Source organism: Glycine max, chromosome 19 (assembly GCF_000004515.6).
Source record: "Glycine max cultivar Williams 82 chromosome 19, Glycine_max_v4.0, whole genome shotgun sequence".
In the NCBI taxonomy this organism is placed as follows: Eukaryota; Viridiplantae; Streptophyta; class Magnoliopsida; order Fabales; family Fabaceae; genus Glycine; species Glycine max.
In genome coordinates this window covers 50,224,124-50,238,275 of record NC_038255.2, presented here as the reverse complement: position 1 = coordinate 50,238,275, position 14,152 = coordinate 50,224,124, and the positions used below count along the sequence as shown (strand labels likewise).

The 14,152-nt window shown below is 33.5% G+C and overlaps 2 protein-coding genes across 2 annotated transcripts; one reads left to right on the top strand and one right to left on the bottom strand.

Annotated features, from left to right (window-relative positions):
• Positions 1 to 2,240: 2,240 nt before the first annotated feature.
• LOC100790911 (probable serine/threonine-protein kinase PBL25) lies at positions 2,241 to 5,535 on the top strand. The gene is made up of 5 exons (XM_014771495.3): positions 2,241 to 2,576; positions 2,746 to 2,921; positions 3,031 to 3,220; positions 3,332 to 3,723; positions 4,214 to 5,535. The coding sequence occupies exons 1-5, from the start codon at positions 2,474 to 2,476 to the stop codon at positions 5,135 to 5,137; spliced, it is 1,785 nt and encodes a 594-aa protein (XP_014626981.1). The 5' UTR covers positions 2,241 to 2,473; the 3' UTR covers positions 5,138 to 5,535.
• Positions 5,536 to 9,665: 4,130 nt separating this feature from the next.
• Positions 9,666 to 13,862, bottom strand: LOC100790391 (probable receptor-like protein kinase At2g42960). The gene is made up of 7 exons (XM_041012915.1): positions 13,829 to 13,862; positions 12,113 to 12,697; positions 11,574 to 12,011; positions 11,104 to 11,219; positions 10,708 to 10,968; positions 10,400 to 10,600; positions 9,666 to 10,094 (listed from the first exon to the last, which is right to left on the bottom strand). Exons 1-7 carry the CDS (start codon positions 13,860 to 13,862, stop codon positions 10,029 to 10,031), a joined length of 1,701 nt encoding a protein of 566 aa, XP_040868849.1. The 3' UTR covers positions 9,666 to 10,028.
• Positions 13,863 to 14,152: the final 290 nt, after the last annotated feature.

Genomic DNA, 14,152 nt, shown 5'->3' with positions numbered 1-14,152 from the left:
AAAGTAAATGAACTTCTCTTTCTGGATATTATTTTAAAATACATAAAAACACAATAAATTAAATTATATAATACTTCTTGAAGATATTATTCGAAAAAATAACGGTATTGTCAACTTGTAGAGATGTACATATATATATATATATATGCTGTGAAAAAAAAACATATATTGTCAGGAACATTGTTGATCTTATTTGTCAATTTGAAGACATTGTTTTTGTGGAATATGAGATCTTCACCTCTTGTTTCCTTCTCTGTAATTGAATTTATTGAGGAGAAAAGTACTAAAAGTATTACGAGTGAAGAAGACATCCTAGCCTTGCAATAACGATATGTAATTCTAGCTTAATTTCATTCATCATATGACCTAAGTTAATATATTCTTACATAATGATTTTTAAGTTCTGATAGATCATCGAATTATGTACGATTGAGTTTCTAAGAGTAAGTAGGATGCTATTCACTTAATATCTGCAACTATTAATATTGAAAACTGAATTCATCAATCGATAGGTTAATATATTTTGGGTCATGTTAAGTTTGGCTCAACTATTTAGAAGTCATTATAAAGTTAAACCTTAAAATAAAAACTTTAATGAAGTATATATATATATATAGTTTGTTCCGTTTTATTTTTAGTTTTTAGTTTTAAAACTTATTAATTTTAAGCGAAAAGTAGTCGGGTAAAAAAATTAAAGAATTGTTTAAAATTAATTGCCTCACTCGGTGGAATAATATATTGATAAAAATAGTGTGTGTAAAATTAATTTAATTTGATAAGAAATTAAAAAATTATTTAAGAAATATATTGTTGTTATTAAGAACTCTAGAAATTAATTACAAATATTTTTTTTAAAATAAAATATAAATTAAATTTAAAGAATAAAATTATAAAATTTTTAAAATAAAAAAAATCTTATTTAACTATATCACTTATTCATTTCATTAAGGTTCTTTTATTTCAGGTACAAATATATTCATATTTTTTAATTTTAAGAATGTAAAAATTGATTTTAAAAGTGATGTACAAATATTTTATTATATAATATTAATTAAATAAATTTAAGTATTAAACACAAAAGACAAAATTTTAAAATATTTTATTAATTTTCAATAATATTTTAGAAGATAAAAAATAGTTTGTTTAAATAGAATTCAACAATACCAATATATTTACAAAAGTGTTTAATAAATATGTTATTGTAACTAAGAACTCAAAAACATAACTAGAAAATAAATTTAAAAAGCGTGAAATTTAAAATAAAATTTAATATATTTTAAAATATGAAAATTTTATTTAACTATGTTATTTATTTATTTCGGTAAAATTATTTTATTTCATGTAATGAATACATCTGAAATTTTTAATTTAAAAATATATTTTATAGAATAAAAGTTAATTTTAAAGATGGTTTACAAATATTTTCTTTATGAATAATATTAATTAAATGAATTTAAGTATTAATTACAAAAGGTAAAATATTTAAAAAAATTCTATGATATTGTTGAATAATATTTTTAGAAGATGAAAATGAATTTATTTAATATAATTCAATATCGTCAATATATATAAAAACTATTTTGTAAATAAATTGTTGTAATGAAGAATTTAAAAAACCTAAGTATAAAAATAAATTTAAAAAATATAAAATCCAAATTAAATTTGAAGAATATTTTTTTAATAAATATTTTAAAATATCAAACTTTATTTAATTATATTGTTTACTTATTTAATTGGATTCTTTAAGAAAGGAGAAGCTCTGAACAGTCGAACAAAAAAAAAAAAAAAAAGCCAGAGAGAGAGAGAGAGAAGAGAACAGAGAAACGCTTCCAACTACCACTCTGCCTTCCTTCATAACCATCATTTCCGCTTCATCTTCAAAGGTTTAATTGGATTCTGCGTTGCATTCACAATCTATCTATCTATAGCATAGAATGTAATATAGAATTGGCATATATACCCCAAAAGTTGAATTAAGATAATCATATTTATGGAAAGAAAGGTGCAGGTCAAAATGTAACGGTAATTAGATGCCATCCATGCATGACTAATAAAAAATCAAAAGAATCAGGTGCAACCCAAAAACTGAAATACGATTTCCACATTTGTCGGAAGCCATAATGATATCCACTCAAAATATTATTTCCCCTTTTCTCTCCGAGTCTTGTGAGGAAACGTGGCCATTTGTGGATCCTATTCCATACATGATACATGCATGCATGTCTAACACCTCCTCCTTTCACCTTTTGCTGCTGATTTCCCTTCCTTTTTAACTTATAGCCTCTGCTCCCCTTTTGCGGGGTCCTTCAATCTCACTTGGGGAACCTCCGTGCATTAACCCAAAAGAGTTCATGGACCCTTAATTAAAAAATATTTTGCCTAGAACCAAAACCTGCCCTTACTCTATAACATTTACCAACCGGGAATTCTTCCTGGACGTTTTGTTTTTTGATTCTAGACACTTGGAAGAAGAATGAGTTGTTTTCCTTGTTTTTCAAAGACTAAGAGAACCAACAGCAAGAGGGAGCAGCAAGGCATTATACCACAGGAAAACTTTGTAACTAGAACACCGCCAGGCAAGTTGGTTCAAAGACCCTAATTACGGTGCTAAAAATAATAATAATGGCATTCATTGAATCAAAATATATAAATTCTTGTTTGTTTGTACTATTGTTATCAATTTGATTTTTCACTTATCTCCATCCCCATAAGACTTGAAAATTAAACGTTGGGGGTGACATGCAGATGTAAAGAAACAAAAGGCAGATGATCCAAACCAATTTGACACCTCAAAGATTCAAGCACAAAATTTCACATTCCGTGAGCTGGCAATTGCAACAAAGAATTTCCGCCAAGAATGTTTGTTGGGTGAAGGGGGCTTTGGCAGAGTTTATAAGGGAACAATTCCTGCAACCGGGCAGGTCATATCATAAGGCCTTCAATTTTCACTCATAAAAAAACAGTTAAATTCAATATATGTATATTTTTTTCTCACGTTTGCATGCATGTGTGTTTTGTTCCCCTCTTCAGGTTGTAGCAGTAAAGCAACTCGACCGAAATGGGGTCCAAGGCAGCAAGGAATTTCTGGTTGAGGTTTTGATGTTAAGTCTCTTGAACCATGACAATCTGGTCAAACTCGCTGGTTATTGTGCTGATGGAGATCAACGTCTTTTGGTCTATGAGTTTTTGCCAGGGGGCTGTTTAGAAGGCCGTCTTCTTGGTACTCACCCTTTATTTGTATATTAATCCTCCTTCAATTTTTGACACATTATTATGTGTGCGTTATATAAGAATAAAACTAAAACAAAGCTTGTGTCTGCTTTTAAAACAGAGAGGAAACCAGATGAACCTGTATTAGATTGGTACAGCAGAATGAAAATAGCATCAAATGCGGCGAAAGGACTATGGTACTTGCACGACAAGGCCAATCCTTCAGTCATATACCGGGACTTGAAATCCGCCAACATCTTGCTGGATAATGATAACAATGCAAAACTATCTGATTATGGACTGGCCAAACTTGCTGGTAAAGATAAGACGAACATCGTACCAACAAGAGTTATGGGAAACTATGGTTACAGTGCTCCAGAGTACGTAAGAACGGGTAACCTCACCCTGAAATCAGATGTGTACAGTTTTGGAGTTGTCTTGCTAGAGCTCATAACTGGACGGCGTGCCATTGACACCACAAGACCGCACGATGAGCAAAATCTAGTTTCATGGGTATATACCCCTTTAATTTGGACATAATTCACATAGTTCTCGTCAAATCATAAATGAGACTTGTTAAATAGGACGTGGAAGCACATTATTTTGTGTTCCTACACGAATTCCACCTAATAATAATATAGAATCTGTTATAATTTTAAAAAGGACAGAACTTGTATACACTTCTTAGTTTCTAGTGTTATTCTTCAATCAGAATTGAAATTTCTCCTCAAAAATCTTTATAATAAAGGTTTGCACATAAATTTCCGAGTTGAAACTCTTTCTCTGATTATAGAACAACACTAAGCACATAAGGTGCTTATCTATGTTTTTTTCCTTTTAAAACATGAGTTGTGATCATTTAATGAGAACTATGTGATTTCTCTAGTATGGTATCTATAAAAATGTTTATGGTTGTTATAATACCAAAGTCCAACAGCTTAATTTGATCCCCAAATATCTTTTTTGTTAATTTTATACATTTTCCCTTATTATCACTGAGCAGGCACAACCCATATTCAGGGACCCAAAAAGATATCCAGACATGGCAGATCCAAGTCTGGAAAATAATTTCCCAGAAAAGGATCTCAACCAAGTTGTTGCAATTGCAGCAATGTGCTTACAGGAGGAAACAGCAGCGCGTCCTTTGATGAGTGATGTTGTAACTGCTCTAAGTTTTCTTTCCACCACTCCTCCAGAGGTTGTTCCTGCAGCCAAGAGTGCTGCTGCTCCTGAAAATGAAGCAGGATCTGTTAAGGACAGAGATAGCTCCTCCTCCGATGAAGGGAGTTCTAGTGAAGTAGAGGAGAATGTAACTGCTCAAAATCAGGTTAGTGCAAAATACCAAGAAAGTGAAGACGCCTCAGAAACTGAGTATGATTATTATGGGAATGAAAACCAACAAAAATACAGTCCACAAGACATCAAACAGAACAAGGAGTTCTACTCCAAATCAAGCCGCAAGAGCAGCACCAGATCAAAGAATGGAACCGCTTCTTCTAGCTACAAAAGCAGCTCCACTTCAGATTCAGAGAATGAAAGCATCTCAACCAGCAACAAAACCAGTAGGAAAAGCAGCAGAAAGAATAGCAACAAGAAGTCTTCCTTAAGCCAGAAGAGCAGTAAGAAATCTTCTTTGAGCCAAAAGAGCAGCAAGAAATCTTCTGTGAGAATCTTAAGCCACAAGAAAAGTGAGGATGTAAGCCGTTCATCTAATTCAAGCAGCAGTAGCAGCAGTGGGGTGTCACAAGATGGTGGTGATCTTTTTGATCGTAGTGGAAGCAGGCCATCAGAAGGGAATGTTTCAATTGGCCTAATCAGCAGTGAGAACTCAGACAACGACAGCAGCATAAGGTCAGAAGAAAGGAGCAGCATGCATTTAGATCATACCAGCAGCAGATCGGAGGAGGGAAGTGTTTATTACCGATAGAGATTATCAATGTGTGGTTGCAACAGCAATAACTTAATTGGCGATGATGAATATTGAGGAGGCATTTGTATACTTCTGTCGATGTTTGTTCGTACATCAGTATGTATGGTCGAGCGAAACAAGTTAAGATAACCGTATATGGTATTCTCTAAATTAAAACTTGAAACTCGAGCATCTATATAAGTATTTGTTTTGTTTTTAGTAGGCTTCAGCTATATTTCTGTATCTACCTTTAGTTCAAGAACAACGAGACGATAACCGTGGATTTCCATAAAGGATTGTTGACATTATGGAAACAGTGATCCTCGTTTGTATTATGTAACAATTCTGGCAATTCTGATGTTATTCCTTTTGTCACAAATTACGAATAGGTATGTATGAGGGAATCAAATCTTGTGTCCTATTCACGGATAGATATACCCTTATTGATTTATTGAATCCACTATAAATTAGTTTTGTAGCACCACCCAACGGAGAAGAACGTTGGTTCACGGGCTCAAATGCCATCTTTCATAAGGTTCACACTTCACATACATGACTATATATATGAGTAGGCAACGTTATCAATAAGCAAATTCCCGGATATTTGAATTTACAGCTAGCTGATTTGAAATCCCTTCAAAAATATCATAACACGTTAAACATCAAAGTTCTTCAATAAATTGAAAAAAGGAACTCTGTCATACATTCTTATTTGTTAAAAACTGATATCAGATACACACTGACATAAATAACATACAGAGAAGATCTTCCTAAACAGAATTAATTGTTGCTTGGTTAATTTTTATTGCCTTCATTATATTGATAGGGAACAGGGAAATAAAAATCAGGAAGGCTATTACAATTTGCGAACTGAGAGAACTTACACTGTAATTCTTGGTCACTATCCACTTTACTTACATATGAAGGAGATATTAAAAACCACAGCTAAGGAAGAGAAGCAATAATTTGACAGTAAGGTGCTATAGCATGTAGCTATATATATATATACATATATGTTATTATGTTATGGTCTAATGAGGGATCCCACTAATCCGTGTGTGTTTGTCTGGAAACCAGTTGAATCCAATGCCAACAAACTTTCAAATGAAAGCTTTGAAATTTTTGCATTGGAACGTACAATTTTCTGTTCAACACCAATCCAAACACATTACACACCCTCCATATCCATGGATTAGGAGTAACGGTAGAATTTTGTTGTGAAATTGGCGCTGTTGGCGTTGTCGTCACTGCACTGAAATCTTACTTTAAGATTACGTCGCGATCTAGCACTGTGGGTCTTATCATTCTTCAGGCACGGCTTCAGCTTAGGGATCTGCTCAGAGTGGTTGAATCTCCCACTAGGGCTTCGTGCCTTTACTTTTCCCGAGTAACGTGAAGTGTAGTCGCTAGAATAATAAACAGGCCTGTCTCTGACATAAGATTGATCCCAGTTACCTCCTTTGCTGTGTTTGTTCCCCTCTCTGGGTAATTTCACGCATGAGGATTGTTTTTGGAAGCATCGAATTTTGTTGGAGTTAGAGGTTTTAGCTTCTCTGTGAGAATCAAGAGAAGATTGATTAGGAAGAAGGGTGTTAGCAGTGAAATTTGTGGACTTCAACTTATGACGGATGGTGTGACAAGGTACGATGTAGAAAACGTTGCCGGGTGTGAGAATGGATTCTGGTCTAACCACAATCCAAGGATATTGGAAGAAGTCGGGTCGTGTAACACAGTGCCTAGGATTCTTGCTCATGACTTCAGAAGCCAAGATTGGGTTAGCATGTAGCTCTACAAAGCCACCAGGGTGTACTAGTTTTAGGAAGTGGCTTTCTCTCTTAGGCATAGTCTTGGACTTGGACAACAATCCCATGTGTTCACCTTTTTTTTTTATTATTCATTCATGAAATTAGAGGTTGCGGGAGGAAGCTGTGGTGAGACACAAGACTAGTATTTGTAAGCAGATGAGACGAGACAAGGCGTCAAATAATATGATTTGGCGGAAATAACAATGAAATTAGAGCATGGAATTGTTCGTTCTAAGAGGATGACATGACATTCTCCTTCATCTCCTACTGCCAATGCCAATCAAAAAGTGTGGAGTTTCTGCACCCAAACCACGTCTCAACGAAGGCGTGTTTGGGTATTTCACTTCAACACGTTTCCCTGTCCTCAATGCTCACATGAGACAATGCTCAATGGTATGAGACAAAATGTTGAACCAATCACTTGAACGCAAAATACGATTAGATCAAAACCTATGAGAGTAGAAACAATAGCACGATAGCGAGGGTTAACATACCACAAGGTGTAAGTGAAAGAGATTAATTAGTCTCACGGTGAACTAAGATTCTAATTTTTGTTGAGGGGAATGTTTATATTTAGTATCTTACTGTATATTGAATGAGTTTGTTTTCGAAGAAAAATTTATTACATTAATACTTGTTGAGGTTTCATTAAATTTATCCTAATGCTCTTAATTTTTCAACTAAGTCTTTAATTATTTGAAAACATTATATTGTCATGTGTATCTTACAAAGGAGGTTCCTGTAAACGTTGAGAAAACAGAGATTATATGCTATTTCAGGAAATTTCAAGGGTTATTACTTATTAGTATAATTTATTTAAAAATATATGTATAAAAAACCCAAAGTGAACACATATTTCTTAAGAGTGACATGTATTTTTCATGCAACTCTCATGGTGTATAATTTTATACTGTATAACATTTTAAATTATTTTATTACTTTTAAATATAAAAAGTTAATATATATGAATTTTTTATTTTTTACTTTTTGTATTATTTATTGTTCTAATCAAGGAGGAATCTTGGAGAAATTGGTCTGAAGATCAACTATGTCTAGTCCATTCAAGTTGTTGCTCTTGTCTTTCCTCTTGTTGGTGGAGATTAATACTTGACTAGGGAGACAATTACCTCTATGGCTCTATCATGAATATATATAGTTCTATGTGATCGTGCCATTTTTCTTTTGAATCAACTGCTAAGTTGTGAGTAAATCGAACATGATACTAGATAATTGTCTGACCCATCAAGTTGATCCCAATTTTAGTGGGTACACAATCTCCAACCTCAAGGTTAAGAGGCAAATGAAACTAAAATATAACTGAACTTTTTTTTTCACCAGCTAGATCATCAACCTTCAATCAAGAGGATACACAAACCATCATCTTTGAACTTAAAAGAGACAAATGACAGTAAATAAAACCAAGTTTTTTTCACTAGCTAGATCGTTGCTCTATAATGGGAAGGGTATTTAAAAAATACATCTTAAAAAATTGAAGGAGATAACAAAAGTTGTTTCAATTTTGAGAAAAAAAATTATGTTTTCCTAAAATTTTTTACACAGTCATCCAATCACAACTCAACATATAATAAATTTGTTAATTTTTAAAATAATTTTTTTAAAGTAATTCAAACAATGATTTATAATTATTAATGAACATACATTAAACTTTTTAGTTTTATGCTTAAAAAGTTATTAATTATATATATAGTATTAAATAAGGGTATAAAAGTTGAGTTGAACCAAGCTCTTAAAATAAATTTATTTATTAAATCAAACTCAAGTTTAATTTTTTTTCTAATAATTGAGTATGTCAAATTTCTTTGACATCCAACTAATCCATCTCTTATTGGATCAATCCAATTTTGATGTAAAATGATATTTTTAACTGCGACTTCATATTTAAGTTGGGGATTAAACTTAGATCTTGATAAAAAAAAAATCAAATATCAAACTAGTTGTCTCAAACAACTTTCAATAAACTAAAGTTTAATTAGATATTAGTGTGTTTGATAACTTGTTACAATAATTTTTAAGCTACCTTGACTATAAGCTAGTAGTAAATAGTAATAAACTAATTTGTAAGTTTTTCAGTTTCACGTAACTTATAATATCTTATAATTAAGAATTCATTCAATTTATTAATTAGTTTTACCGAACACACCAAGCATTATCATAGAAGTAAGCCGTTGTCACAATTGAGCTTATCTGTTTATTACATGATCAAATCTAGCTATAATGTTTTTAAACGTATTACAACTAGTATTGCGTGAATAAAATTATTATATATGAGTCAACATGTACTGATAAACTATAAATTATAAAATCCTGAAATGTATCTATCCTCTTATTGTAAAAATAATCTTTTAATAAATTTTGCTTTATCTAGAAAAGGAAAACTTCACATAAAAGACGAGGTGGGCAACACTTCATCACCATTTCTTCGGCGTTTACGAGGTTAATCTCATAGAATTATTGGCTTCATTCATCGTCATGTTTTAGTTGTCGTTCTAGGACTTCCTAAGCAAAACACAATGAAAGAGTTTTTGATGTACATGGATATCAAATATAAATGTATCAGCAGATGGGTGTAAATAAACACCAGGATAATCAAACAGATTATCCAATTCAATATTCTTATTATACGTATTTATTCCGTTCCGTTCCATTCATTATTGAATATCCAAATTTACATTATTGTGGAACCTGGCAGATGCCATAATATAATTAAAAACAGGGAAAAGTTAAAAAAGTGGCTGTGGATTTAAATTGCTATTACTACAAGTCTATAACACGCCTTAATATCAAAGATATGGATGATCGCTAGAATAATTTTGTTTCTTTTGCCGCCACATGAATCACTTTGTTGGACCAGCAGAACAGCTTTTGTAGGAGGATTTCAGATCAGTGACCGAGAGAGAGCCATAAGGGAAATTTTTGTATGTACGCCACACCTAATTTTGTACCGTCGTAATACTTACATGCTGAAAAGATTTATTATATATAATATGTAATGTATATGTTCGTCTTCTAATTTCAATTTACACTACATTTTCAAGTTTCATCACACACACTCGTAAATTACAACCAGCGCAATACCCTGTATGTCATAGAGGAGCCGATTTGGAGCTCGGGGTGGATGTTGTTGATGAGCTCTCATCCTTCTTTTGCTTCTGCAGAAAAAAAAAAGAAACTATTGTCAATTTGATAAGACACATAGGCACATAGCTACGGCTAGCACTAAAGGGCTTGCATCTGCATATTAAGTTGTAAGCAAACTCGGAGTTGTAAAGTTGAATTGATGCTAAAGAAAGAAAAGAGGGTTGAGTTGGTGGTAAAGAGAGAAGAGAAAGGAAAGAGATTGTGGTTTGAATCCTTCCATTAACAACTAACATATATATGTCGATAAAAAAAATGTTGTAAACAGACTCTATAGTTATGATTGTGTTTAGGGGTAACTGAGCAATAGCATATATACCATCCGTGTTTCTGTGTCCCCGCAGACCTTGTCCAATTCCTCAAAAACAAGCTCAATGGTTGGACGACCTTTGCTTGATTTGGCAACACACAACACTGCAATCTGAAGGATGGCTTCGAAGTCTGCCTTATCAACTTTTCCATTTAGTCGCGGGTCTTCAAAATCCGACAGTGGACGCTTTCCCATGCTCACATCTCTTGCCTAAAAAAACCAATTTCAAATTATCTCAGTTTGAGTTGAATGGCATGTAAATATAATGCATACATTATTTGTTGTCGGTTCTCTGTCCGCCCTGCAAGTGCAAGTACCTTCCTAGTGAGTTGATCTCTGGCATCAAGATCCAATTCTATGACTTTCTGTCCTGACAGAATTTGTAGAGCAACAATACCAAAACTGTATACATCGCTAGCGCAGGTTAGCTTGGCATTACTCATGTACTCTGGATCCATGTAGCCTATTGTTCCTCTAACATCAGTAAAAACCTTGCTCTCTGTAATCCCCATCACCTTTGCCAGTCCAAAATCTGATAGTTTGGCTTGGTATTTCTCATTCAAAAGAATGTTCGTAAGCTAAAAATTAAAATCAGTGAGAGGCATTACCATAATGCTAACTGAAAATATTATACATATATTTGCATGCATGTTGTTTTCAAGTGCATAATATACTACAACAGATCCAAATTTTCACTGCTTGTATGTACGTACCTTTATATCTCTATGGACAACACAGCCTTCTATATGATGGTGGAGGTACTTGAGTGCGTATGAACAATCTCTCAAAATTCTTACTCTTGTTTCCCATGTCAAGTGGCTATCTCTTCCTGAAAAAAATCACACACACACATATACAAAACCTTCCAAGTGAATAAAAAATACATAAATAAAAGGACAGGACTTGATGAACTTCAATAAGTGATTTTGGTGTTGTTCTCTAATTAGAATTAAAGTTTCACCTCCATAATTCGCATAATAGATGATTTCATTAAAAGTCAAGGTGGATTACAGAGATGAAACTCTAATTTTAATTGGGGAAGAATACCAAAAAGGCAAAAACATTATGAAACTGCATAAAAAAGAATCTATATCTAAATAGAGGTAACTAAAAGTCATTATTCGCATTAGACATGTCAAATATGATTGATGAAGAGTGAAGGTTAAGGGAGAGAGGACATTACTTAAGAGATGTTGAGCAAGATTTCCGTTTGCACAAAATTCATAGACTAAATATCTCTCATCCCCTTCTATGCAACTTCCAAAGAGGCAAACCAGGTTAGGATGGCGAAGCCTTGAAAGGCCTTCAACTTCTCGAGTGAAAGACTCGGAGGTGTTACTCTTTGTTAAATGCTTGATGGCCACGAGTTGACCACTTGGCAGAACACCTCTATACACCTGCCCTGTACTCCCACGTCCAAGGCATATCTTTTCACCGCCATAATTCATGGCATTCTCAATTTCCCTTTTGCAGAACCAGTACAATCCAGACCACGCCACGATCTCCTTCAAGTTTGCCTGTCTACGAAACTTCTTCTTGGACAAACATTTTACCATAATAACCACAAGCAATATTGCAAGGATAACTACCGGCACACTCAACAAGGGTTTCCACAAAGATCCTGGGGACCCAAAATTTAACAACTTTTTGTCAGTTTTATTTGGCTCCATATGTTTAGAACTTGAAAAAAAATGAAAAAATAAAAATGGTGGAGATGACTACTCTTGTCTGATCCTGAAGCTGAAGGTGGCAAGCAGCGTAAGACTTTGTCAACGACAGGATCGTTTGGTTTCCCAGCTGCAACAGCAACAATAGCTGCTACCTCACATATGGCTAGCTCAGTGTGGTTGTTGTTGTTGTTGGCCACTTGATTATGTAAACCATCTCTCAAGCTCAATATTGCACCGGTGCAATCTGCACAAGATTCACCAAATGGGTGGTCGAAGTGGGAACACTTGTCCAATGCATCCTGGTACTGTTGCAGTTTCCTAACATCCTGTAAAACGAGGTTGGAGCATTTGGAACTGCCTAGGTACAAGCTTTGAAAGCCGCATGAATTAAGCGATACCCCTTGCTGTGGGTTAAATGACTGGGCACAACTCTGCAACTGATCTTGGGAAATGAACACTTGTCCTCCTGAGTTCAGGGCCTGCGAGGCCAACGCATTCGACAAAACCGTCAGAGCATTTCGACAACACAAGGTTGTCGGGAACCCATCGTCACCCCACTTGTCTATCTCCTCATTCACATCACCGCACTCATCAAATGGCACATATTGGGACGTATTGAACTTCAGCACACATGTACCTGCACCAGTAAAGTTGGTGCAAACTGCTCAAACTCTCTGGTATAATGTATTGTCTAATCTAATTTTGAGTTTTTCTTTTTTAATTTGTGAGAATCAAAGACGAGATTTATAACTCAAATATCTTACTCAACTAAATAGTTATATATCAAAACATCTAATTTTGAGTTTAATTAGCTTTTGGTTGTATTTCTAGATAATATATTTATCAACATATTCTCTTGTCACACTTTTTCTATCATGTTTTGTAGTTAAAATTGATTAAAAACTAGAAAATTACATAACATGCTAAATAATATAAGTGAGATTCAATTTAATAAATTTCAATCAACAATAATAAAGAATACAATGATATATGTAATAACATAACGTGTGTAACTTATTAAAGGAAAGAATTAAATTTAAAATGATAAGGTTAACGGATTTGACCTTGTGGAGGATCATTGGGTGCAGGCGATACAAGTGGGGAATACGCGGGGAGTGCTGCGAGAAATAAAAATGCAAACAAAAGGTGCCGAGGTAAATGGGTTTTTATTTTCATGTCCAAAAACCAAAGCTCTATTACCCACCACAGAAGTTAAATTAGCCCATTGTGAAGCAGCGTAACGTTGAAGGCAGAGCAACCAAAATTTTTCCGTGAGACGAGTGGAATTGAGCAGATATAGTGTCATTTTTCTTCGTGAACACCGCTAGGGGTATGGATATTCTCGCTTACATACTCCCCTCAGATTACAGCTTGTGTTTTATGGCCTTGCTATGATCACCAAATCTTATATAAGTTATCAAATTTCACATTTTTTAATGATATATTCTTTTGATGCCCCCTGGCCGACTATCCATGGCTTAGAATGAATAATAGTTCTATTACACTGTTAAGTATTCAAAATGCATTTGAGTTTTCATCTTACTTTTAAAAATTATTTGTCACCTTTTTATGTATTTTAGGGAAAGCACTTCCTTAGCTGTACAATATTATCGCAATTACCACAACACTACTCCTGTATTCATTATCACAAGCAGCTTAGTATTTTGCCTTATCCATTTATCCTATCGTGCTTTATCATGACTTTGTTTACTATGATGCAGGCACTTCAGGTTTTTATAAAAATAAGTAAATACTTTTTCTAACATACTTAAGAGAGTAAATGAACAAAATGCATCGTCCATTATCGCCCAACAAGTTATCAACGAACGAAAATTACTAAAGAGAAAAAAAAAGGATTTATCCATCAATAATTATTAAAGATGTTGCACTCTGAACTAGGGTTGATTATCTTTTTGTTGTAACCTTGTTTCCTTCTAATTTAACACATTCTTTGTTATTAATAGTTAAAATTTATTGAGAATTACACAATCATAAATGGAGATTATAAAATGTGAAGTGATACACAAAAAATTATAGTTTTTAATAAATTTATATTAATTCAAGATAATATGTTTAATGCATTAAAAACAAA